This window comes from Esox lucius, chromosome 16, assembly GCF_011004845.1.
Source record: "Esox lucius isolate fEsoLuc1 chromosome 16, fEsoLuc1.pri, whole genome shotgun sequence".
NCBI classification, from domain to species: Eukaryota; Metazoa; Chordata; class Actinopteri; order Esociformes; family Esocidae; genus Esox; species Esox lucius.
Window position 1 is genome coordinate 5,094,937 of NC_047584.1, and position 27,180 is coordinate 5,122,116.

General features: G+C 42.3%; 1 protein-coding gene across 2 annotated transcripts in view; it reads left to right on the forward strand.

Annotated features, from left to right (window-relative positions):
- Window positions 1-27,180, forward strand: part of dnah7 (dynein, axonemal, heavy chain 7) — a 163,499-nt gene that overhangs the window by 101,261 nt on the left and 35,058 nt on the right. For both annotated transcript variants that reach the window (XM_010898809.3, XM_034286825.1), the window contains exons 38-54: window positions 471-639; window positions 1,948-2,074; window positions 2,910-3,129; window positions 4,242-4,700; window positions 6,320-6,487; window positions 7,008-7,253; window positions 7,648-7,877; window positions 8,453-8,783; window positions 9,152-9,498; window positions 9,735-9,915; window positions 11,341-11,526; window positions 13,214-13,377; window positions 14,575-14,729; window positions 17,291-17,481; window positions 19,385-19,518; window positions 19,793-20,128; window positions 21,080-21,206. In XM_010898809.3, coding sequence (XP_010897111.2) covers window positions 471-639; window positions 1,948-2,074; window positions 2,910-3,129; window positions 4,242-4,700; window positions 6,320-6,487; window positions 7,008-7,253; window positions 7,648-7,877; window positions 8,453-8,783; window positions 9,152-9,498; window positions 9,735-9,915; window positions 11,341-11,526; window positions 13,214-13,377; window positions 14,575-14,729; window positions 17,291-17,481; window positions 19,385-19,518; window positions 19,793-20,128; window positions 21,080-21,206 — 3,771 coding nt within the window. The remainder of the gene's footprint in view (window positions 1-470; window positions 640-1,947; window positions 2,075-2,909; window positions 3,130-4,241; window positions 4,701-6,319; window positions 6,488-7,007; window positions 7,254-7,647; window positions 7,878-8,452; window positions 8,784-9,151; window positions 9,499-9,734; window positions 9,916-11,340; window positions 11,527-13,213; window positions 13,378-14,574; window positions 14,730-17,290; window positions 17,482-19,384; window positions 19,519-19,792; window positions 20,129-21,079; window positions 21,207-27,180) is intronic.

Here is a 27,180-nt window from a genome sequence, read left to right on the forward strand (position 1 = left end):
CAAGCTGCTTGCCTTTTGTCCTGTAGCCCATCCCAGCCTTGTGCAGGTCTACAATTTTATCCCTGATGTCCTTATACAGCTCTCTGGACTTGGCCATTGTGGAGAGGTTGTAGTCTGTTTGATTGAGTGTGTGGACAGGTGTCTTTTATGCGGGTAACGAGTTCAAACAGGTGCAGTTAATACAGGTAATGAGTGGAGAACAGGGCTTCTTAAAGAAAAACTAACAGGTCTGTGAGAGCCGGAATTCTTACTGATTGGTAGGTGATCAAATACTTAAGTCATGCAATTAAATGCAAATTAATTATTTTTAAATCATACAATGTGATTTTCTGGATTTTTGTTTTAGATTCCGTCTCACACAGTTGAAATGTACCTATGATATAAATTACAGACTTCATGCTTTGTAAGTAGGAAAACATGCAAAATCGGCAGTGTATCAAATACTTGTTCTCCCCACTGTATTTATCCAGGTTGTGTTTGTGGACGACGTGAACATGCCTGCCAGGGAGATGTATGGGGCCCAGCCACCAATTGAGCTGCTGCGTCAGTGGCTGGACCACTGGAACTGGTACGACTTGAAAGACTGTTCCATGATCAACCTGGTGGACATCCAGATCATGTGTGCTATGGGACCTCCCGGTGAGTCTAGGACTGAAGCCTGGGATTTAGAAATGAATGCTAATATTTTTCTTTGAAATATAGATTTTTACATCAAAAGCTAGTTGCGTTGTTGAGTTAATTGAGAAATTTTAGATCCATTCAAATTTTGAACAGTTTTCTGTCCCTTGTTTCTTCACACTACGTTTTACAACTTACTTTGAGCTTGAAAAGGCAACTGTTACATCCAATTTAATATTGTACTCTTTGTTAGAAGGCATTGAAGCATTTGGGATATTCTTTTTGACTTAATCTTATGGTAATTTTTGACAGTATTGAGAATATTGCATTGTATGGTGTAGGGCTGTCACAATATCAGATTTTCACTACATGATTATCGTGGCCAAAATAATTCACGGTAACGATATTATCGCAGTACTTATATAAAATCTGAAGAAAGAAAAATCTTCAACTTTTTAAATGTGTTTTTTCCCTGTTTTTTGGCAAATTAATTAAACTCAAAATGTTGGTGTATGAAGCTGGAGAGAGTCTGTAATAATAACTGTACAAATAAAACAATATAAGCATACAAAAAGAACAATTACAATTAATGCATAGTGAAAACGCAATCAGATGAACTGATAAACTAAAGATCCAAAAGGCCGAATACCAAGAGGAGTTTTTGGAAAAATACACAACATTTTCGTCTAGTGAATAGGCTACAAAAAGGCGTTAATTGAAACGCTAGTTTTTAGGTCCAGACTCATAGTTTAAGCACATGCATCGTTTGTCCATGAATAAGCTATGGAAAAACCGAGAGGAGTTTTTTGGAAAAATAATACATCCTTTTTTCCATGTGTATAGGCTACAAAAATGGTGCATCTTTGCGGATCTCTCCCAGGAGTTCTAGTGGGGCTAACAAGTTGATTTCAACACCAGTGCATAGATCCAGTCTCCTTGTTTAAGCACATGCATCGTTTGTCTATATGTGACATGAATAAGGTTTTTGGAGAGGGGTTTTTGGAAAAATGCAACTTCGGTTTCGCCTAGTGAATACGGTATTACCATATGTGTATTTTTAACATGATATCAATATTTCATTTTTGTAATGTCACGTTATCGTCAATACCGGTATATTGCGACACCCCTAGTATGGTGTCTGGCATTTGCAAATCCCAGCCCTTTTACATGCTACCATAGTTATTTGTCAGGTACACTCTACATTTTCTGACTTTCTGAATCTCTTGACAGCCTGATCCAAGGATTTTTGGACAGGTGAACATGATTTAGATCTGTGCCTGAGGGCTCCATCTTAAAGCTATTTTTAAAGTATTGCATTTCTGCTCCTAGGTGGTGGGAGAAACCCAGTAACAGCCCGCTACCTACGCCATTTCAACACAGTCACTATCAACGACTTTGACCATAAGACCATGTATACCATTTTCTCCAGAATCTTGGACTGGCATCTCAGCATAAGGTAACAATATAATATTGCTGAGAAGTTGTTACATTCTTCAGGGACGTAGATAGTTAAACCCAGACATATGCCTAGCCCCAAGGTCCTATTTATTTGAATCTCCTTTAGCCCTTGTTGAAGCAGTGGCTACTCTTTCTTGGGGTCCACAGAAAACATTACAAATGACAAAACACAGATTAACTGTTCTGGTCTATCAATGTAACAAGACAAATCCCTCTGAACAGGCACACTACACAGTCCTTCCAAGACAAATGCACTCTTTGAACACTGCTGGACTGAGCCGAGCTGACTGGGCTGGCCTGTGAAATGTGAAAAATAAATGATCACAGACTGCTCCGTACATTGTGGTTCATTACGATATTGTGGAGGGAAAAGAAGTATGAGATTTCAGTGAGGAATGCTATTGTCACAGACCATTTAGTGCCAAACATGGGGGATAGTTAGGCCAACTCTTTATATAGCTATGTCACCATTCATTTTACATACATACATCTTCAAATTTGAACAATTCAAGCACTGATCCTGTGTGTTGCTTTTCAAGCGGCTGTAATAACCAATGGTAGGTAGAAAGTTAACTATGCTTCTTCAGATAATACTCACATTTGTTAACAATGGGCTATGAAATGCTTTAGGTTTAAGGGAAATGTGTTGTCCTTTAGCTTTTGGGAGGCTATAATATGTCACCCAGTTTCTAGAGTCAGGAATATGTATATTGGCTAAACAAACTTGCCTTATTTGAAGCAATGGGCTTCAAACATGGCAACATCATGTACCTGTTCTGTGTTTGCATCTGTGTTTTATTATCTAATCCAATTTCATATTCCACTTCGCTAAGGTTTGCTTTCCCCAAGCCCTTTGCAGCACTGACCACTCAAATTGTCAGCGGAACCATGTCTGTGTACCAGGAGGCCACCAAGAACCTGCTGCCAACCCCAGCCAAGTCCCACTACCTGTTCAACCTCCGAGACTTCTCCCGCGTCATCCAGGGTGTTTGTCTTTCCCGCCCTGAATCAGCTGAGAACCCCAGCATCATCAAGCGTCTCTGGGTGCATGAGGTATATTGTCATTCAAGCTTGTCCAGGGAAACAACTAAATATTAATAGGGTTGACAGGAAGAAACACTTCCTTTCACACTACACTTTTTTTCACACTACAGGCCTTAGTGTTCATGTCAGTAAAAATGTTTAAATGCTGTTTGGAATACTGACTGTTCAAACACTGTCTTTAAAAGTGACTGACACTATTCAGACAGCGAGGTTTAAGTTAATAAAGATGCTCCACCCAAACAACGGAAACTCATGGGGGAAAGCTTATGAATCTACTCATTGCCCTCCAGCGAAATTAGCTCACATCTAGGCAACAGTAGATTTCTATGTGTATTTCACACATTGTTGAGGTAGAGATGTGAGTATGATACTTGTATGGATGTCAACCCCAATACATGTTCATGTTATCGTCAACAACCCATTGAATACATATAGCTAAAAATAACTTCAGCTAAACCCATCAGTTTCTTTATGTTAGCAAAGCTACCAGCTAAAACAACTGGACTGTGGTCTTTAGTAGTCACCTGAACAGCAAAAGCAAAGTGATGACATCAAAATCCTAATTCAGAAATTACATTGTGGCCTTGTTATAATATATTAATCTTGAAGGGTTTGACAAATATTCTTGTCTGTTTTTGGCTGTACCAATAACAGCATCATTCTTCTATTCCCCATGATAGTATTTGTCATGGTTATGTGACTCTGCGGCCTGTCAAACAACATGTCACATAGAGATTAAAGCACTTCGGGCCAAATATGTTAGATATAACCATTAATTCAGACACAAGTCCACATGGCCAGATATTAATGTGGTTTGGAATGTGACTTGACGTTTTTACCTGTTCATACTGCTGGAAAAAAATCTGATTGAAAACAGATATGGGCAAAAAAATTGAATCACTTAAAACTTATAGTGTGAACAAGACATTACATTACTTTAAATCACTTAAAAAAAGATCCTACATGTTTGAAAGGAAATTGTCTACAAAGGTTAATATCAAGCCTATACAGTATGTATCTGTTATTCTTTTGGTTACGACAAATTAATTGTTAGGAGAGTAATAATGCGTGTGTGTTCATTTGCCATGCTGATAATTATTTTCCTTTTTGTACCCTGCTAGGTCCAGAGGGTGTACTATGATCGTCTGGTGCACGACTCAGACCGGGCCTGGTTGGTGGGCTACCTTCAGGAGGTGTGCCACACCGACCTCAAAGAAGACTTCCACCAGCTCTTCCAGCACCTGGACCGGGACCAAGACGGGTGTGTGATGGAGGACGACCTCCGCAGCCTGATGTTCTGTGACTTTCACGACCCCAAGGGCGAGGACCGCGACTACCGCGAGATGGACAACCTGGACCACCTGCGGCAGGTGGTCGAGACACACCTGGACGAGTACAACAACGTCAGCAAGGCACCCATGAACCTGGTGTTGTTCCGCTTCGCCATCGAGCATGTGTGCCGCATCTCGCGCGTGCTCAAGCAGCCGCAGGGCCATGCCATGCTGGTGGGGGTGGGCGGTAGCGGGAGGCAGTCCCTCACCCGGTTGGCTGCCCACATGGCGGAGACAGAGCTCTTCCAGGTTGCGACAGCATTCTTTTTTTAACAAGTCCTCTTTCATCTAATTGCATAAACTGTCAATATACAGTGGGTACATAAAAGAATCACCCCCCTTTAAAATAATCACATTTTGTTGCTTTGCAGCCTAAAATGAAAATGGACAAAAACTATTTTTGTTTTATTCAGCTGTATTTACAACTTATAATATCCAAGTGAAAGATTTAATACCAACTTGTCAGGAAAAAAAAATACAAATTAAAAAACAGAATCACCCCCCTCCTAAAAATGACTTGTAAATCCAACCAGGTGTAGTTAATCACCTTCTTAATAGCACACAAAGCCTTTCAACTGTGATCAGCTGTGGTCATTTTGATTAGCTCAACATGAAACAAGCTTTTCCTGAAGCATTTCAGTCCTTGGTAGTGCAACTGACGAAAACAATCAACTATGGGTGGCAAGGCATTGTCAAAAGATCTCTGGGATAAAGTTGTGGACAGGCACAAGTCAGGAGAAAAAAATCAGTGCCTAGAAGCACAGTGAAGTCTATTATTAAGAAGTGGAAGGTATTTGGTACAACACAGACCCTCCCTGGGTCAGGATGTCACTTCAAACTGGATGAAAGAGCCAGGAGGAAACTGGTCAGAGAGGCTACCAAGAGGCCTACAGCAACTCTGAAGCAGTTGCAGGAATTCATGACAAAGAGTGGTCATTGTGTGCATGTGACAACAATATCACAAATTCTCCACAAATGTGGCTTGTATGGGAGGGTTGCACGAAAAAAGCCACATGCAGTCAGGACTGAGCTTTGCCAAAACGCACCTAGAAGATTCTAAGGCCACGTGGAAAAAGGTGTTATGGTCAGATGAGACTAAAATGTTATAATTTGGCCTCTATGTCTGGTGAAAATCCAATACAGCTCACCATCCAAATAACACCATTCCTACAGTAAAGCATGGAGGTGGTAATATCATGTTATGGGGTTGTTTCTCTGCAGCAGGGATCAATTGTCAGGATAGCAGGGAAAATGGATGGGGCAAAATACTGTCAAATTCTTGAGGAAAATCTGCTGTTATCTGCCAGAAAGTTGTCAATGGGAAGAAGATTTACCTTCCAATATGACAATGACCCAAAGCACACAGCAAAACTGACCACACAGTGGTTGAAAGAGAAAAATGTGAATGTCCTTGTTGGCCTAGTCAGAGCCCAGACTTAAACCCCATTGAAAATCTGTGGAATGACTTGAAGACAGCAGTCCACAAACGGTCACCATCAAATTTAACTGAACTTGAGCAGTTCTGCAAAGAAGAGTGGTCAAATATTGCAACGTCTAGATGTGCAAAGTTAGTGGAGACATATCCCAACAGATTAAAGGCTGTAATTAAAGCAAAAGGTTGTTCAACATAATGCTGACACAAGGGGGTGATCCTTTTTCCAACTCAGTGATTATTTATTTTTTAGTTTTCTGACATGTTGGTGTTATATCTTTCACTTGGATGGAAGTTGCACTGAGAAAATACAGCTGAATGAAACAAAAACTGTGTCTGTCTTCATTTCAGGCTGCAAAGCAACAAAATGTGATTATTTTAAAGGGGGGTAATTCTTTTCTATACCCACTATAATGGCAATATAATATTCAAACAGGTAGAGATTTCCAAGAGCTATGGCATGACGGAGTGGCGAGAAGACCTCAAGCTGATCACGCGCAAGTCTGCACAAGGTGACACGCATGGGGTATTCCTCTTTACCGACACGCAGATCAAGATGGAGTCCTTCTTGGAGGATGTCAGCAACCTGCTCAACACCGGAGAGGTGATGGATGGACAGATAAATAATTCCATATTACTTTAGAAACAAAGGGAAGATCTTAATTGCATATTTCTCTCCGTCATAAATGTCGCTGGAGGAGAAGGTCAGAGGATCATGACCTCTGGCTTTCTCATCAAATACTAGAGCGGATACTGTGTATTATTATATGCAATCGAGATTTTCCCAAAGAGTGGCGTTGCTCGTTTTAAATAGTTTTTAGACTAAAGTGTTAAAGACCAAATGTTTATGTAATTTTGGGTATCTTTTATAAATGTTATTTAATCTTGGATAATGAAGAAAAAGAGACAACTGTGAAAAAGGACACAAGACAACAGTGAACACAGAACACTCACCAATGTCCCACACACGCACGCCAAACCTTTCTAACAAAAGCATTTGGTCAATATAGGTAGAACGCAGCTCAAAATCTCTCTTCAGATAGCTCTACAGCGTCATGCATGAGGGACATATATTAAAAACAACACTTTTAAACACAAACTGTTCAATCCTCTCCTTGCACCAGGTTCCCAACCTGTTTGCAGTGGATGAAAAACAGGAGATCTGCGAGCGCATGCGCGTTCTGGACCGCCAGCGAGAGCGTGACAAGCAGACGGACGGCAGCCCGCTGTCACTCTTCAACTTGTTCCTGGAGCGCTGCCGCTCTCAGTTGCATGTGGTACTGGCAATGAGCCCTATTGGTGACACTTTCAGGAGCCGCTTAAGACGCTTTCCTGCCCTCATCAACTGCTGCACCATTGACTGGTTCCAGGTACTATATACTGTTAATTATTCATCCAAAACATTTTGTGTATTGAAACCACAACCCTGGTATTATTAGCTGTCAATGAACGCTGTTCCAACATTTGGCTTCAAGTATTCATATAATGCATACAATCACATCAACAGTGTCTTACTACTTTAGTTATTTACCAAGTTTTCAGTGAGAAAAATTGCTGTCTGAATAACTGCTGTTTGTCACAAAACAACGATTGTTTCTAATGTCGCCATCCAGATGGCTCATATAAAGTATTGCAATTGTTCCTTCTACCCATGTAACTGCTTCTCCTCCTGGTTTGGTTTAACAGATCTAGGCTCAGCTTCATCTTCCCAAAAAACTAACCGTTACTGCAGGGAAGAACTTAACCTACTATGTCTCTTCCCAGAGCTGGCCTGAGGACGCACTGCAGGCGGTGGCCTCTCGGTTCCTGGAAGACATTGAGATGACTGACCAGTCACGGGCAGGCTGCATTGACATGTGCAAGAGCTTCCACACGTCCACCTTCGAGCTGTCGGCTCGTTTCCTGTCTGAGCTACAGCGCCACAACTATGTCACACCCACCTCCTACCTTGAGCTCATCTCCACCTTCAAGGCCCTGTTGGATAAGAAGAGAGCGTAAGAATCACTCAAAGCACACTGGCCATTTGTCAGTACACAAGGACACTGTCCTTTAAAGCAGGAAGCTGTGCATGGATAAAGCTGATTATTTTTCCTTGAAATATGTAGCCTTTACCTGTATTCTTAACCTGGTCCCTGATCTATTTGTGGTGAGCTTTCACAGCCATAATATAAACCATAGACCTTGCTTAATTTTAGATCCGAAATATAACTTTATAACTAACCTCAACCAAACCTTTTAACCTTATGACTAACCCAAGTCTTTTTTTTTTTGTTATGGAAACTTTGTTCTTGCAATCTAAAATTGAATGTGTAGCCAGCAACTGCAGTAGTTGGAATGCCAAATTTGGATCTGGGTCCCATGTTTTTAATAATGATATAGCTGATGCTAGAAATGTTTATGTTATGCCAGAGGTGATCAACACATGGTTTCCCAAAACTCCAGCATAATTAATATTTTACACTTCATGGATAGGGCTAAATTGAAATGTTTCTTACAGAATAAAGATATAACCAAATACAGCCATTCGGTCCAAGTCTATAATGATAACCCACCACTCACAAATCCACAGAGAGGTGATGAAATTAAAGCGGCGCTATGAGGTGGGCTTGGAGAAGCTGGAGTCTGCAGCCGCACAGGTGGCCACCATGCAGGTGGAACTGGAGGCCCTTCAGCCCCAGCTGCGTGTGGCCAGCAAGGAGGTGGATGAGATGATGGTGGTGATCGAGCATGATTCAGTGGAGGTCGCCAAAACCGAGAAGGTGGTGAAAATGGATGAGGCGGTGGCCAACGAACAGGCCATGGCAGCCAAGGCCATCAAGGACGAGTGCGATGCCGATTTGGCCATTGCCATGCCCATCCTGGAGTCTGCCTTGTCTGCTCTGGACACGCTCACCAACCAGGTGGGATAACATTAGAAGATGATTTCGTAGTCCTGTATACAGCAATGACTAGTGAACTTCTTTCCTAGGATCTCAGAATTTTCTATGTTGTTTTCCCAACATATCTTCTGTTGCCTAGTCAGACCATAGTCAGAACACATCTTTCAAGCTTACTGTGATATGGGATAAGACTAACTCAACGTATAACTAAGCTCTAAAATTAAATTACTGCTTAATGAACTAAAATCCTAACGATAATCCTTGTGTAGTCTAAATCTCTCGTCAACATTCAGTTTGAAAAGTGCAAACAGAAGAAGTTACTTAAAGCAAAAGGTTCTGGCATAGTTGACTAGCTTATTGGGACTGTACCTGGGTCCTTTTTTGTCCAGGACATCACGGTGGTCAAGTCCATGAAGAGTCCTCCACCTGCAGTCAAGCTGGTGATGGAGTCCATCTGCATCCTGAAGGGCCTAAAACCGGACCGCATTCCCGACCCCTCGGGCTCCGGCAAGAAGGTAGAGGACTTCTGGGGACCAGCCAAAAAACTCCTTGGAGACATGAAGTTCCTTCAGAGCCTTCACGAGTATGATAAGGACAACATCCCGTCCAACCTCATCACAGTCATCCGAAACAAGTACATTACCAACCCCGACTTTGTCCCCGAGAAGATCCGTACTGCCTCTACAGCCGCTGAGGGCCTGTGCAAGTGGGTGCGTGCAATGGAATCCTATGACAAGTGAGTATTATTTTGACCAAGTGGTTCTCACTGAACCTACGCTTCTGTGAAAACATTTATACTGAAGGTCATCATTGTATAGTCTAACAATTGTTACAATATATAATACAGCATTTCAAAGCCTAGAGATGTCTCAGAAAGGTATAAATTGGAAGAAAAATTTACCTGTTTATTATTATTAAGTATAATGATTTTTCCAGAATAGAAATCCAATCTTTAATGTTTCCCTCTCTCAGGGTGGCCAAAGTGGTGGCCCCTAAGAAGGAGAAACTATCTCAGGCCGAAGGGGAGCTGAAGGTGGCTATGGAGAGCCTGCGTAAAAAACAGGCTTCCCTCAAAGCAGTCCAGGACAAGCTGGCCAAACTGCAGGAGACACTGGAGGCCAACAAGAACAAGAAGGCTGACCTGGAGAATCAGGTTGGTGGTATTGGGTCAGGCTCAACTTCCAGAGAACCACTATCCTTCAGTACACCACCGTCCTCTGGTTGGCAGCTATCCACTTTGTAATATTTCTTAATATCTAAGTATTTTAGGCAATTTTATTTATCTTTGATTGAACATAATTCAGGTTTCAGTTGAGTTCTATATCTCCTTCCCTTTTGGCACTTATTTGACATGATAATGTGGTTGCTAAATTTTGTTTGCAGTATTTTGTTAAGTGAAAGAAATGTTGCCAGAGGAACATTTGCCAGAGAGTATAAAAGCACAGTAGAAAAGTTAAACTGAACGCATTGTTTTCCAGACGTTCTTGAAATAAAACATTTACAAATGTGGCTCCTCTTAAGGAAACCATCAGGGATATTTGTTTGGGAAATGCTGACATCTTGTTTAAGTTGAAAAGTATTGCAGCAATCCCAACTAATGACTCAGCACTAGGTCTGTTTGTTTACTGGCTTTGAAGTTTGTTGCTTTTGGGTTTTCTTGGAAGTTTCGAGAAGATGCCTATTTTTTCCCCAGAATTCAATGCCTTTCATGCTTTCTCTTATTTCTCCACTTGCTTACTTGCAGGGTAATTCACTGTTCTCTGTCTAGCAGGGAATAGTTTACTACTCCGTAGTGGTGCCTTTTAAGTCCATGGTTATCCTGAGCACAACTCGTTGACATACTAACTTGGGACAGTTTATTATGCTTGTATGTTATGTTCAGAAAATGTAGATGAACTTAGATAATACTCCATTAGAGTTATTGTGGTCTACATACTCCTATTAACTTGAATAGTCCATGAGTGTTAACATATTTGTATTAAAATGCCTCTACTATAGTGTGCATAAAAAAAATAGAGAGAAAATACAGGTTTTATCGTCAATCATCTAATGAAACGGTGGGCTAAATAAAACAGATTACTGGAATGTTTCAATAGAACATTAATTGGAACACTAAGCATTTTTCTTGCAGCAGTTGCTGGCTGTATGCATCAATATGCAATCCTTTGTTAACTGATGTTCAGAATGTTTTGCTCCACTAATGCAAATCTTTTCCAAATGTAACTTGTTATAACCAAATATTTGAAATGGAGATAAGTGTCACTGGTGAGTATTTAATTGAGCTGACCCATGGGGCACCAGACTATGGCCCAGGATAAAAAATTGGCAAAATGGGTCACTTTTGCATGTGAAAACAGTCTTACTAAGTCCACACAGGACAACTCCCGGTAGGCCCTCCGGTTCCAAGACGTATGCAATCACCCGAGTGCAAATGAAAGATAGATGCATTCCTCCTCAGTGTGTTCATGTTGTAGCCTCTGCCATCAAATTAGAGACGTTTCGTTTTTTTAAAACATTGAAGGAATCGCCTGTTGTTACGACGAATCCTGATCCGTGTCGTTCCCATCTCAACCTCTAGGTGGAGTCGTGCAGTAAGAAGCTGGAGCGAGCGGAGCAGTTGATCGGCGGGCTTGGCGGCGAGAAAACTCGTTGGGCCGAGATGGCCTATAACCTCGGGGAGCTCTACACCAACCTGACAGGGGACATCCTCATCTCCTCGGCCATCGTAGCCTACCTGGGAGCGTTCACTTCCAGCTACAGACAGGTAGGTCCCCCACGGTGGTGTCATGACAGAAATCATTGATTACAAAACTGTTTTTCTCAGTCCCTTAGTGCCGGACTATTAAAGTCTTACGGTGCACGTCCACTGTTCTGGCAGAAAATTTGCCTGCAAACGCGCCACCTTGCCCCAGATGGCCACTTATGGGCGTATCCTCTATGGGTATTTGTTTTCCGGTGGGGGAGGGCTGTGTTGACATCCCTTCATGGACTTTTATTTGACACTCATGGGCAAAATAAAAACACGTTATCGTGAGCACTACACTAGCGGCCAACATGTTTCTGTGGTGCTGCCATATAAAAAAGCACCTCAAATGCTGCCATATAAAAAAGCACCTCAATGCTAAGTAAATACAGCACATTTTATTAACACAGTGCTACCTCATCTGAGACACCAACAATCTCTGCACCCTTGCTGGTACATAGCAGGTAGAGACAAATGCAGGACATCTACTTTTAAGACATTTCAGTCAACAAGGAATTGAGAAGAATCCCTTCATGGAAATTCCCTGTTTTATTCAAAAAAGGTACATTATTTAGATTGATTGCCCTTCAGTGGAAATATACAGTAAATGTACCATAAGTTTACCATAGTGTGCCACAAATGTTCACACAGGCAACCACATTAAAATCTTATTTTCCCACTAATTGGTCCTTGAGCAATCAAGTCAGTTCTTTTTCACATCCGATCTTTATCAGAATAAGGCTGGCTGTGTGAATGCAGCCCTTGTTTACCTGCATTTGTTTAAATGTCATATAAAATGTGTGCGTCTATATTCATGCTTGCCTGTCTGAGTTGGATGCAGATGACCTCAGTCAACACTAAGATCGAGCTTTGATGTTGCGAAGACGAGAGAACACCATTGATTAAATATTTAACTTGTGTACTGTCCTGTGAATGTGGAAAGGGAACTGCTTTAAAGAGCATCCCTCAGAAGACCTTATTATTGCTTCACGCCTGTCCCCTTACGCAAGTGTGTCTAACAACAAACACAAACCGTCATGAAAAATTTAGGAGGCCGATCAAAACGTAGCAGCAATTTTTTTATTTTATTTATATCTTTGAATAATATTCATTCTTTTTATAACTTTCAATAACTCACACAACAGATAAAGTACAGTTTATTTTGCATGTGTGAATATAGTGATTATTGTTTGTGTAACCCATGCTGTTTTATAAGCACAGGCTACCTTCGCCTAGTCACACTTCCGGGTTAATAAAATAGGAATAAGAACACTTTCATTTAAAACCTCCAGGTGGACAGGCACTTTGTGTTTCACCACAGGCAATTCACCAGGTTGACTTGGGAAATGCAGCTTCCAACTGAGCTCCACAAGCAGTGCTTAAGGGGGAGGAAGAGATTCAGTGCTGAGTGTACCTTGTCCTAGACAGAACCATTGGGGGCGAATGGGTTAGGAGTGAGGGAGGGATTTTGAATCAGGTGGGCTTATTCAGTGTAGCTGCAATGCGTTAAAGTAACAGTGTGTTAAAGCCGATGGGCCGAACACCATTAAAATGTAGCCTCAATCTAGTCTGTTGGACATTATAGTCTCTTACGTGCAGATGTTAAATGTGTGTGCGCTGATCTAGGAATGTGAGCTTACGTCTGTGTGTGTGTGTGTGTGTGTGTGTGTGTGTGTGTGTTTTTTTTACGTGTGTGTGTGTGTTAAAGGCTCAGACCGTGGAGTGGCTAGAGCTGTGTAAAAGCAGAGAAATCCCGTGCTCTAGCAACATGTCCCTGATGAAAACGCTGGGCGAGCCGGTGAAGATTCGTAGCTGGATCATAGCTGGCCTGCCCTCTGACAGCTTCTCCATTGACAATGGCATCATCATCTCGTAAGTCTGCCTCCCCCAAACACTTGGTATGGGCCAACATTGATGTTTGTAGTCTTCATGGGATTGGCCATAAAATACTATATATGGGGGAGCTTTCCCAGTTGAAAGCCAGTATAAAATTAACCTTCACAACTACAGGATCAGTAGGGGAAGGTGTAGTATTTTCTTACTAAAAAGCTGAGATTGGTTGTTTTATGTTTTTGATTTTTTTCTGGCGTATTAAAACCAAGTCAAAGTATGTGGGCTTGTTCGAACAGATCTGGAAATAACTGGCTTTATAGAGTCATTCTTTACCCTGGGTGGAATTCATGGCAAAATGTAGTGCAACAGAAACCAGGTTTTCTCCGCTTGGTGCTTACTGAATACCATTCCAAAGTGTCTCTTAGTAGTCAATCAGTTATCATTGAGAATTTGACATTTTATTTTCACTTATAAAAACTGTGAGGCGGTGACACCCACATTCGACATCAAGGTGTCATTCGACATCAGCGATAATGAGCTTTTTACAGTTCCCAGTGTTTTTCATGGGGCTACACTGTGAGGCGAACATAATTACCTCATTCACTACCTCCAGTACTTTTAACAACCTCCTCTGAGGATACACAGTAGCCATTTTAGGCCAACAGCTGAGAGCTTATCCATTCCCCTTTCAACTAAAATAGACTTGAATGTCCACGACGTGATCATGGAAACATACGCTGATTTATTTCTCTCAACTAGAGTTGATGGAACACCCAGTATATTTCCTGAAATAAAAGAGAATCCTGTCCTGCCCTTTTGCATTTGTTACTCAATTAAAATATTCAAATAGAACCATGGGTGCCAGGTGGTGGGGATGGGTTGGCATTTGTTTCCACTCACCTTATCTGAACTGTGTTCAGTGGTGGGACTTGTGCTAGTGAATTGTTTCATGCAACCCTCCGTCTCCCCTGCTGAGAAATGACTTAAAGCGCGCTCCAGGGGAATTCTCGCCCTCCTGCTGCGCCATACGTCTAAATCCCTCCCACCCTTTTCCATTGTCTCATGAAAGTAAAATAGGCGGTCTCATGTCTGCCTAGAAATCACTACACTGTCCATACCCGAGGTTCTCTCTGTGTGTGTGTGTGTGTGTGTGTGTGTGTGTGCGTGTGTGTGTGCGTGTGTGTGTGCGTGTGTGTGTGTGTGTGTGTGTGTGTGCGTGTGTGCATATGTGCGCAGTAACGCCCGGAGGTGGCCCCTGATGATCGACCCACAGGGCCAGGCCAACAAGTGGGTGAAGAACATGGAGAAGTCCAATAGTCTGCACATCATCAAACTGAGCGACGGAGACTTTGTCCGCACCCTGGAGAACTGCATCCAGTTCGGCACACCAGGTAAACCGGCATAATCCTGAATCCAAACTGCGTTGGGTGTTGAAACTAATGGTATTGAGGCCATCCTGTTTAGATGTCAGGTAATAACCACCGGCCACTGCAGTACTCCCAGTCTCCTGAAGGGGTCTCTCTTCACCGCTTTAACATTCTGCATCATAGAACACAGACAAATGCAATCTGGTCGTCGCCTCTGGTTAATCTCTTCCCCAGGGGAATGTTTAAATGATACATACAGTTTTGGTTACTTTTCTGTCTGCAACCCCTCTTAGGAGCTTTGTGATGGGGTAAACATATTTCATATTTCTATGGGGTAGTGTACATGACAGATGAGATGTGACCAAAAGGGTGTGCTGGTTTGTTATAACTATGGCTGCTTTACTGTTTCAGAGAAAGGCTGACTCTATGGTCTTTGTGGGGGCAAATGTATGCCGTCTCTATAAGATTAACGGGCTTGATTTGTTTGCATTGTTTGTTTGTTCAATGCACCATTTGAAAGACCTTGAGTTTTAACACTTTGGTGTAATTGGCTTGCGTCAATTCTCACTGCCATTGTGTGGACTTTTTTGTTGTAACTTTCTGTGTTTAGTAGTTTAACAAAACCTGTGTCAATGTCAGTTAGTAGTGATTCATATGCGGGTAGCTCTTGTCGGAATAGGACTAGGAAAGTCTTGCAAAGTAAAACAGTTAATGTGAATGGGTGTACTGACTGACCTTAATATATTGTTGTAGGTTATCATTAGGACCAATAGTCTCAGGGTAAAAAAAACTATAGTATGTTGGCTGACATAACATTTTAAATGTGTGTTGTATTGTTTGTTTGCTGGAAGTAATCAGTCTCCCTATATTCAACTTATAATACCTAATAACCAGAGCTTAATAGCATATTACATAATTATTACTAACCAGAGATGTGTAATAGAAGGTGGTTCAAAAGAGTTCAGAAGAACCACAAGAAAGAAATCAGTAGTGAGTAGTGAGGTCAGTTATTAATGGAATCAGTTAGTTAATATACGCAAATGTGTTCTGTCTCCATGACAGCCTATTCAAAGACAGAGGACAGTAAAAAACACTTACGCATCCCCATTGGAATGATTAAGATATAGAAACCGAATATTCAGTATGACAGGGCTGATTATTAGTAATTGTCTCCTAGAAGGGGCAGTAATGGTCTGTTAGGGTCCTATAATGGAATGTGGCTGGTTAACCAGATGATGTTGGATGAGCAGGTCAAGAGTTTACTTTTTTAATAAGGTACTATATTTCACAGCTAATCTACCATAGAATGTATCAAAAGAAACACCTGAAACAAAGCCCTCTGATACAGTCATTGAAAAGGAATGTGTAGTGGATTTTGTAGTATTCACTCCCCTGGGACATTACAGTTTGTTATACAAGAAAGCGTTATTGAAATATTTTTTTTTAGATATATTTTTCTTTTTTGTCAACAATCTCCACAAAATATCTGGTTAATGGATGAAAAATAAAACACATATTGCCCCCGCATATATATGTATTGTGTACATGTTAAAACCCCTTTGGCCGCCATGACATCTGTGAGTCCTCTCAGGCAAGCCTGTAATAGCTTTGCGTATCTGGATTATACAATATGTTTTTCGTTGTTCTTTCCCAGGTTCTTCAGGCTCTGTTGAGATGTTAGGGATTGGCTAGGCAGCAATTGTGAAGTTTTGCCATGGATTTCAAAACAGATTTATTAAGTCAAAACTGTAACTTGGCTACTCAGAATCACCCACCATGCCTGAAAATATATAAAATACTTACCCAGTAATGTGTTGTTAAGGCTTTGTATTTTGTGTTCATTTCATGTTTAGTTTTTTTCAATATTACTGTGGACATATTTCCTTGGTTGTCTCTCACCACATACATTTCATTTTCACTTTTATTTTAAATGATAGAATATTTAGTCCAAATCAACTTTTGAAAAGTAGAAGAGGAGTGAGTACGTATGCAATCAACTGTAACTGATGGGGTGTTCTCTTCTGCACTGTTCATCCCATCCAGTATACAAAAGCATGTATAAAGGAGGAGTTAAGACGGAGTGTCGCTTTGTTAATGTCTAAAAGCGGAAGTCTTGTCACAAGCCTGTGTCTTTCATTTACCATGAGAGCCAGATACATTCGGTCTTTGCCAGCTTCTCACAGGGTGTTTGAAAGGTATCGGAGGAGATGTGTTGCATAGGATAGAATATTGAATTTAGAATTTGCCAAGTGCATTCAAACCAGAAAGTAAAAATCTTAAAGTTGCAAACACAAAGTGACTGAACAGACCAAGTTCTATTCCGATTAAAAAAATATTTTGAAAGAGAAGTACATTTCCAACAGAACATCTGTTTGCCTCAGCGTCGAAGTGCATTCTGTGTGATGAAAAGACTTGACAAAATTGGCAGCCAAAGGCGATTGTTGAACTTTTGTTGCGCACATGCGCAAGACAATACGTGCATGTAGTTTCGGGCGTGATGGGTTTGTCGCATTTATATCCATGTCATATGTTACCCACTCATTCAAATGCTCTGATTTATTGAACACAGCACCGTTGTCTTTTAGTGCTCCTGGAGAACATCGGCGAGGAGCTAGACGCCATCCTGGAGCCCCTGCTGCTGAAGCAGACCTTCAAGCAGGGGGGCGCCACCTGCATCCGCCTGGGAGACTCCACCATCGAATACGCCCCGGACTTCCGATTTTACATGACCACCAAGCTCCGCAACCCCCACTACCTGCCAGAAACCTCTGTTAAGGTTTGAAGAGTAAACACACAGGACATGCGTGCCGGACTCACACAGAACACACACTGAGAAAGGCTGCACATGATGCATACACATAGACACATACGCACCCATTCAAACTGTTTTAAAATGAAAAAAATAGGTAATTTTGCTCCATTGTAAAGTGCAAGGGTGCTAAAATATTTGACCGTTTCACTAATTAGGATAATTCTTTTTTTTCAATGCAATGAAAAAGGTCTGTGAGTAAAGGAACAGCCCACACAGGGTAACTCTGTCATAATTAAAGATCGCTGCATTTGGTTTGAGCAATTATACAAAAGCATGTATGCATGGCTAAGATAACAGGTGTGAACCAATTTAGGCAATTGGGTTTGAAAGAAAACTAGCAAACTGGAGCTCCGTAGGGCTTTGAACTTGTGAGACTTCATTTCAAAGAGCACCCTCGCTACCACGTCTACCTGCGCAGGATGATGACAGCTCTTAAACCATCCTCCGCAGACAAGCGTGACTACACAGTCTGCGGCTTTCTGTCAGTAGCCGAGCGGCACATCTGCCCGAGGCAGGTGTACGCTTACTTCTAATGAGCCTCTCCTGCTCATTCACGCTTCCCAAAACTCGCTGGCATGCAGATGGGGACGCGTTTCAACTCTGCCGACGAGAGGTAGAGATCTTGGCCTGTTTGTGCTACGCCAAGTAAAAAAGAAGCGGTGCAAAATCACTGAGGAGCCTGGTTGGCTTTTCCTTTCTCCCTGCAGACAGATTGTTTGAAACCATACCTACACCAGTCAACATGAAACAGTAGCATCATCTGTGATTGTAACAGGAATTGTAACAGGCCTCCATAACATTCAGATGTTTGGAATTTCGCAGTAAAAGAGCTAAATGCGCCACTACTCTTTCAACCAAAGCGCACAAAAAAACGCACCCGCCACAGGGAAGGATTGGAGTGATGTTCAGACTGTGAGGCTTTCAAACTGCCTTGACTGGAGAGAAGAGCGTGATATTTCTCTCAGAGAGCGAAGGGAGCTGAGATCACAGCGAGTTACGCATTGCAGTTTTTGGGTCACAGTGCTTGAGCAACAATGCACCCCCCCGCAACAACACATAATTTCTATAATGTTCCATTTAACGTTGCACCACAAGCAACACCAATACAGGTGAGTGAGCGCAAGCCCTCGAGCATGCCCCCAGAAAAAAGCCATTTCCAGACAAGGCACATTTAACTGAATCACAATACGGAGAGAAAAGGCATTACCGGGGATCGCATTTCGAGCATCTATTTGCAGGGCAGTTTCTTTATGGTCCACCATTAAACAGATTCATCTCATTTTTTACGAGCTGAGTTCTTCCCCCGGACTCCCTACAGTAAAACCTCATGATAGGCACTTGTTCGTCCCACCGAGCCGTATATGAAACACAATACCTCCAATCAGAGCGGACCGTTAAGCTAGGCCAAAGGAACTAGAAGTGAGCGGGAGGGGATTTTAAAATGGGATCTATACAGGCTCTGAGGGTCTTTACCTCCAACCGAGCAGGCCGCCACATCGATAGAAATGGAATTAGAGGCCCAGGGGAGTGCACTCATTTATTAAAGCGGAGATTAGATACCAGATATTGGCTTTTAACCTCTAGGATAGGAGGCCCCTAACGACTGGGTGTGTCCGGCTCACTTCCCTTGCTCTCATAAGTTCTCATAAGAAAAAGGGAAAAGGTTGTGGCAGGAACACATGAACTGTGTTTTACAAACAAAATAAAATACTCAACCTCAATAACCTAACCTTCATACCTAACCTTAACCCTAACCCTTATCTTAGTCACACTGCATTATTTTTCCTTTCCCAGATAGTAAAACAGAAACATGCTCTTAAGTGTATGTTTGGTATTTGTGAGGACTAACGCTTGCCCGGCATTGCAGGTGACTCTGCTGAACTTCATGATCACCCCTGAGGGCATGCATGACCAGCTGCTGGGCATCGTTGTGGCCAGGGAGAGGCCTGACCTGGAGGAAGATAAACAGGTCCTCATTCTGCAGGGGGCAGAGAACAAGAGGTAAAAGCACAGAGCAACGGGGTAGGCGACACAGTTCTTGTAAAGCCAAATGATTTCACTGACTCAAAAGGTCATGTGTCTTGAGTCATTGAACTGACAAGTGGAGAAAATGTATCAGATCAGTGATTGACTAAATTCAATAAACCTGGTCTTCCTGGTCTGTCCAATCAAAAGTACGGTACACCATCAGGTACCCTGCCATTAGCTTAAAGAGAGAAAAGGGGGGGGGAGGGCGTTGGATACTGATAACATCACCTTTAACACCCCCCTCAAGACTGCTACAGGAGATCGAGGACAAGATCCTGGAGGTGCTGTCTTCGTCGGAGGGCAACATCCTGGAGGACGAGACAGCTGTCAAGATCCTCTCCTCTTCCAAGGTGCTGGCCGATGAGATCTCCGAGAAGCAGGCCATCGCCGAGGTGACGGAGGTGAAGATCGACGAGACGCGCATGGGTTACACGCCCATTGCTGTACACTCCGCCATCCTCTTTTTCTCCATCGCAGACTTGGCCAATATCGAGCCCATGTACCAGTACTCACTCACCTGGTTCATCAACCTATTCATCGCCTCTATTAATAACTCAGACAAGAGTGACATTCTAGAGCAGAGGTAAGCCATCTTGTTGGTGATTTTGCTTTATAGACAGTGTTCCATTGAGGTCTTATGGAACATGTTTAAGATTGCTTAGCATATGAAATCTCATTTTGTATGTCGGCACATTTGTAAACCCTGTATGACCCTAAATATTGATGAAAAATACAGTTATTTAAACACAGAATATAGCATGTTATATAGTACATAATTTCACTTGATCGTACAAAAACTGCTCTTTTAAGTAATTTCGACTCCCATCCTCTCTCTATTTCTGACCATTTGTCTCTGGGGTTGCTATCTAGTAGGGAATTCCACTGCTTTTAACCACTCCAAACTACAGAGGTGAGAGAGGCTGCCACATTGGGTGCCTGGGGAGCAATTATGGTTAACTGTCTTTCTCAGACAGCGAAATTTGACTTCAACTTTTAACCCTCCAAATTGGAGAGGTGTGGGAGGCTGCCACATCTGGTGGCCGGGGAGCAATTAGGGTTAACATTCTTCTCAGAGACAGACTGACACATTATTTTGGGATTGAATCTTGCCATCTTTGGCTACTGTTCAGATTCTCTGACTAATGGCCACTTCTTAAGAAAAAACATTTGTTTGTGTTAACTGAATGTGTGTCTTTATAGAAATTATGGTAAATTACAAGAATTAGCTGTCAGCACACTATGTGGCCTGACTAGTAAATTGTCTGTTGTCAGAGCTTGAACTTTTTGTTTGAGAAAAGTTTTTGCTCTTACTAAATATTGTATATTTTTTTCTGGTACCACTTTGAATGTTTAACAAAGCTAACATATTGTAACCACTCATTTGAAGCATTGCAACACACTGTTCATAGCTCTAATGTTCTCAAGCTTAATTTAACCTTCATTTAGTAAAAAAAACAATACTTTGAATAAAGATTTAGTCTGTACATCAGAAGCCTAGGCATTAATCACATTTATGGCATTGTTCCCCCTCTAGGTTGCAAATTCTGAGGGACCATTTCACCTACTCCCTGTACGTTAACGTCTGCCGCTCGCTCTTTGAGAAAGACAAGCTGCTCTTCTCATTCTGCCTCACCGTCAACCTGCTCATGCATGACAAGCTGGTGGGTTAGAAACACTGCAGAACCTTAGACATGAACAAAGAACCTTTAGATGGATGCAGGTTGTTTGGAAAACTTTTGGTTGTATTTATTGTGATGCCATTCGTGCAAAGTTATATTAACTTCTTGACTAATATCATCAACAATGCAAAAATAGTCACACAAGGATATGCACGCACTCACACTCATACACTCTCACATAGACACACATACAGTTGTGGCCAAAAGTATTGGGACCCTTGTATATTCTTCAATAACTAACATTGCTTTATTTGAGTAATTGGTCTCCAACATTCTTTATTTAACTATTAATATTACACAACCTTTGTTTTTGATTCACAACCTACGGTAATATAACCCTAGTATATCCTTTCAAATCAGGAAATTAAAAGAAATAGCATTGGCAGAATATTGACTTCTTATCTCGTGAAAGGTTTTCAATCAGATTTAGACTCATTGCTCGGCACTTCAGAGCACCAAGGAAGGGTCTTGAACCATTCCCAGGGGCTTTTAGAAGCGTGTTTAGGGACATTGTCTTGCTGGGAGGCCCATGACCCAGATTTCTGACACTTGTGTTCCAAAATGACTTTTTATTCTCCTGATTTCATGATGCCATGCCCACATTCAAGGCAAGAGGCAGCAAATCAACCTCAGAACATCACTGAACCTCCCACATGTATGACAGTGGGGGGAAGGTGTTTTCGTTCAAGTTTTCATTTTGTTTTCTGTAAACAGAGATGGTGTGATCTGTTCGCAGGAGATTGTCTCAGAAAGATTGTGGCATGTTCAGGTGTGTTTTGGCCTTGTTGTGTCTCTCTCTCAGCAGTGGGTCTCCTGTCATACAAACACCTTTCCATTGAGTTGGTGACGGACGGTGTGCGTTTAACTATTGTACCTTGTGTCTAAAGGTCAACTTGAATCTGTGTGTGTTAACAGAGGTGTTTTCTCCACCATTTAAACAATCCTTCGTCAAGATGGTTGACGACAGGGACATGGGCCTTAAAACAGCACCATCTTCAGATGGACTTGAGGTTGTCCTGCTTGGCTACAATATTGTGTCCAACCTCCTCTGACAATCCTCTGGTTTTCTTTCTTTTCTCTATGGGCATTGTGACACAAAACAGAATAATTAGTATTTTTCTCTAATCTAAATAATTTTTATATAGCAGGCACTTGCAGTTCAATACAGATTAATTTACTTCCAAAGTACAGGAGAATGTCTTACCTGAAACCTATTTTTTGTCCATTAAAATAACATCAAATTGATCAGAAATATAGTGTAGACATTGTGACTGTTGTAAATGGCTATTGTAGCTAGGAAAGGCTGATTTTCAATGGAATATCTGAATAGGTATACAGTACCCATTATCAGCAACCATCACTCCTGTGTTCCAATGGCACGTTGTGTTTGCTAATCCAGGTTTAACATTTAAAAGGCTGTTTGATCATTAGAAAACCTTTTGACTTTAGACTAGTTCAGTTTCTTCAGCATCAGCGTTTGTGTTAGAGTACAGGCCCCAAATGGCCAGAAACCTTTTCTGAAACTCAGTCCATACTTTGCGAGAAATTGCCATAAAACTGAAGATCTTGTACAATGATGTGTAGTACTCCCTTCACAGAACAGTGCCAACTAGCTCTAACTAGAATAGAAAGAGCAGTGGGAGGCCTTAGTGCACAACTGAGCAAGAAGACAAATACATTTTGAGAAACCAATGACTCACTGGTCAGGTCATCTGGCAGCTTCATTAAATACATTGCTAAAAAGAAACACAATCATCACAGTATAACACTAAGTTAGTTAAACTTCAGTGATATCAATCTGTCTAGTTAGGAAGCATAAGCAATTGTGAATCAATGTCCTGTTTTGATGTAAATGAAAGTGAAAACGGGTGCACTGGATAGGCAACAGCAAGAAAACCCCATAAATGGGAATGGTTTTGCAGGTTGTGGCCATAGACAATTGTTCTCTCTGTCAGCACTGGTAGGAACCCAAACGCAGACCGGATGAGTGAGGTGCAACAATACGTATTTATTGAGAGCAGGGAAGGCTGGGGAAGTAGTGGGGTTGGTTGAAGGGCAGAAGTAGGTGCAGAGTAGTCGTAGGCGGGTCGGTACACAAGCTGGCGGTGGTCCTTCTGGTGGAATCCTGTGGTCACAGGGGAACAAGGTAAGCAACAGACAACACTGACTGGGCGTTAACTGAGCGGATTTTAGCTATAGATTGTGGCAAACATAACACGTACGACTGGATCATCGATCCAGCAGGGACGGTCGTTAGGGCTCCTCAGAAATACAGCCGGTGATGAGCCAAGCGGGAACAGGTGAGAGATAGCCGATTGGGGACAGCTGGTGCCGGCTCTACTCCAAGGAGTGAAGCCATGCCCCCTAAGTCGTTGCCCTGACCGCATGAGGCGGTACCTGCAGCCCATTCAGGTTTCACAGGTAGTTCAGCTCCTCCAGGATGGCACATCCATACGTGCCATCGCAAGAATGTTTGCTGTGTCTCCCGGTACAGTCTCAAGAGCATGGAGAAGATACCAGGAGATGGGCCATTACATGAGGAGAGCTGCACAGGGCCATAGAAGGGCATCAACCCAGCAGCAGGACCGGTATCTGCTCCTTGGTGTGAGGAGGAACAGGAGGAGCACTGCTAGAGCCCTACAAAATGACTTCCAGTTGGTTACTAGTGTGCATGTTTCTGACCAAATTGTCAGAAACCGACTCCATGGGGGTGGCATGAGAGCCTGACGTCCTCTAGAGGGAACTGTGCACAGCCCAGCACCATACAGCTCAATTGGCATTCACCAGAGAACACTAGAATTGGCAGGTCCGCCACTGGCGCCCCGTTCTCTTCACTCTGGTGAACGATATGCTGCCTGCAACATCATCCAGCATGACCAGTTTGGGGGTGGGTCAGTGATGGTCTGGGGAGGCATATCCTTGGAGAGTAGCACAGACCTCCACGTGCCAGCCAACGGTACCCTGACTGCTGTTAAGTACCGGGATGAAATCCTCAGACCCATTGTCAAAAATTATGCTGGTGCAGTGGACCCTGGGTTCCTCCTAGTGCAGGACAATGCCGGTCCTCACTTGACCAGAATGTGTAGACAGTTCCTGGATGACAAAGGCATTGATGTCATTGACCCTCACGTTCCCCAGACCTGAATCCAATTGAAAACCTCAGGGACGTTATGTATCGGTGCATCCAACGCTGCCAGGTAGCATCACAGACTATCTAGGAGCTCACTGATGCCCTAATTCAGGTCTGGGAGGAGAGACACTATCCGCAGCCTCATCAGTAGCATGCTCAGACGTTGTCAGGAGTGCATACATGCACGTGGGGGCCATACACACTACTGAGTCACATTGAGATTAAATTCACGCTAGTTGGAACCGCCTGAGTTTTCAATTGTGTTTTTTTTGTGAATTTCAATCCAGCCCTCAATCGGTTGATGATTATGCTTTCCACTGACCATTTTCCATGATCATTTTGGTCTCAACAAATTACGCAATACAGTAAAGATATTGACCTTTAATATATTTTTTTTCAAGACCCGATACAGTGGGGCAAAAAAGTATTTAGTCAGCCACCAAGTTTGTAGGTGACCAAATACTTATTTTCCACCATAATTTACCAATAAATTCATTAGAAATCCTACAATGTGATTTTCTGAAAAAATAAAATCTCATTTTGTCTGTCATAGTTGAAGTGTACCTATGATGAAGATTACAGGCCTCTCTCATCTTTTTAAGTACGAGAACTTGCACAATTGGTGGCTGACTAAATACTTTTTTGCCCCATTGTATTTGATTTGAGTGTTTTCGTAATTTTTTTGAGCTGTGTAGTACCTGCAAAATACCAGTGTCTGTTTTCTTTTGCTCATCTTAATCTTTTCTTTTTATTTTCCAGTCTGGCTTTTTCTTTGCAGCTCTGCCTTGAAGGCCAGCATCCCGGAATCACGTCTTCACTGTTTGCGTTGAGACTAGTACTATTTAATGAAACTGCCAATTAAAGACCTGTGAGGTGTCTGTCTCTCACAGGTCCTCTACTAGATCTGTCCAAGTCAACTATGAGTGCTATAATTGTAAAGCGTCGAGTAGCAACAACAGCCCAGCCACGAAATGGTAGACCATGCAAACTCTCAGATCCGTGCCGCCTATCATCGGTTTCCTCTGTTAGAAATCAGCCGTTCTTATAATGGTGAAATCATGATCACGTACCTGGTCGTCAAAGGAGAGAGTAATTCAAATATTTATTGCAGCATTTGATAGTTCATGATAGTCTGTTGGATAGGCAGTCCAGAATACACAACGCACTACTGTAAGCCCATTGGCTAATTACTGTCGCACTTTGACTGAATTTGACTTCCTGTGTGCAGATTAACAGGTGTTCTGTTGTAATCTAAACATAACAAGTATACATTCATACACTTCTGCACATCACTCACCCACCACAGAGTTGCAAACTGCCTCTGAAAGAAACATCAGCACAAGAACTGTGCATCGGGAACTTCACAGAATGGGTTTCCATGGCTAAGCAGCCGTATGCAAGCCTCACATAAGCATAATAATGCCAAGCGTTGGCTGGAGGGGTGTAAAGCATGTCACCACCAGACTCAGGAGCAGTGGAAACGTGTTCTCTGGAGCAATGAATCACACCTAACTATCTGGCAGTCTGATTAATGTATCTGGGTGTGACCGATGCCAGGAGAACGCTACATACTGGAATGCATAGTGCCTACTGAAAGTTTGGTGGAGGAGGGGTAATGGTCTGGGGCTGTGTTTCAGTTTGGGCTAGGCCACTTTGTTTCCTGTTCCAGCATGACTTTGCCCGCACAAAGTGGGGTCCATAAAGACATGGTTCAATGAGGTTGGTGTGGAGGAACTTGAGTGATCTGCACAGGGCCCTGACCTCAACCCCATTGAACACCTTTGGGATGAATTGCGAACCAGGCCTACATCAGTGTCTGACCTCACAAATGCTCATTTGGCTGAATGGGCACAAAGTCCCACAGAGACACTCCAAAATCTTGTGGATAGCCATCCCAGAAGAGTGGCGGCTGTTATAGCTGCAAAGCAGGAGGAGCCAACTGCATATTAATGCCCATGGTTTTGGAATGGGATGTCCAACAACCTCATAATAGGTGTGATGGTCGGGTGTCCACAAACTTTTGGCCATATGCTGTAGTGTATACACATCAGAGATGGGGACAAGTCACACATGGTCAAGTCCAAGCAAGTCTCAAGTCCAAACCATCAAGTCTCGAGTCAAGTCTCAAGTCACAGTTCAGATAAATCAAGCAAGTCAAGTCAAGGGTTCACCCTAAGCAAGTCAAGTCGAGTCCTTATAAGTTTCAAGTCAAGTCAAGTCACAGTACTAAAGAGATGAACACACACTGTCCTCTGTTTCTGACGTGCGCTCAGTGCGAAGCTCGATTTCGAAATTAAATATTTTTCTCCTCCGCGGTCCAATTTTTTGGGGGGACGAAGCGGAGGGATCTTGAATCAGCCTGAAGGGGTTGTATTCGCTATAACAACCGCCTCACTATACCTTATCCCGCTTATTACATGACTACCTACCAAATAAATCTATAATTTGACACAAAATATTGATTTCAGAAGGAATTTATTGATTTAAAAACGATTGTATTGCTTCCTCTAAAGAAAATAGTCTGTTCCGTCTCTGGTTAGAATCCTGCTGCGTCAATTGCAACGCGCTGTTTTTCAAGGCAACGGTCTGTTATCAAGAAATAACATGCATATAAACTAATAAACTAATTATTGTGACTGAAAAACTGCCTAATATGTAATTACGCTGTAATTATTCTTGTCTGTATGAGTAAAAAAAAAAAAACTCTTCGAAATGTTTAGATGCTAGTAATCACATCGGCGCCTCCATGTTAGCCTTTCACGCAGTAAAGTTAACTGTTATGGTGTAAGCACAATGCTTTTTACTTTCCACACGCAGTCCACAAAC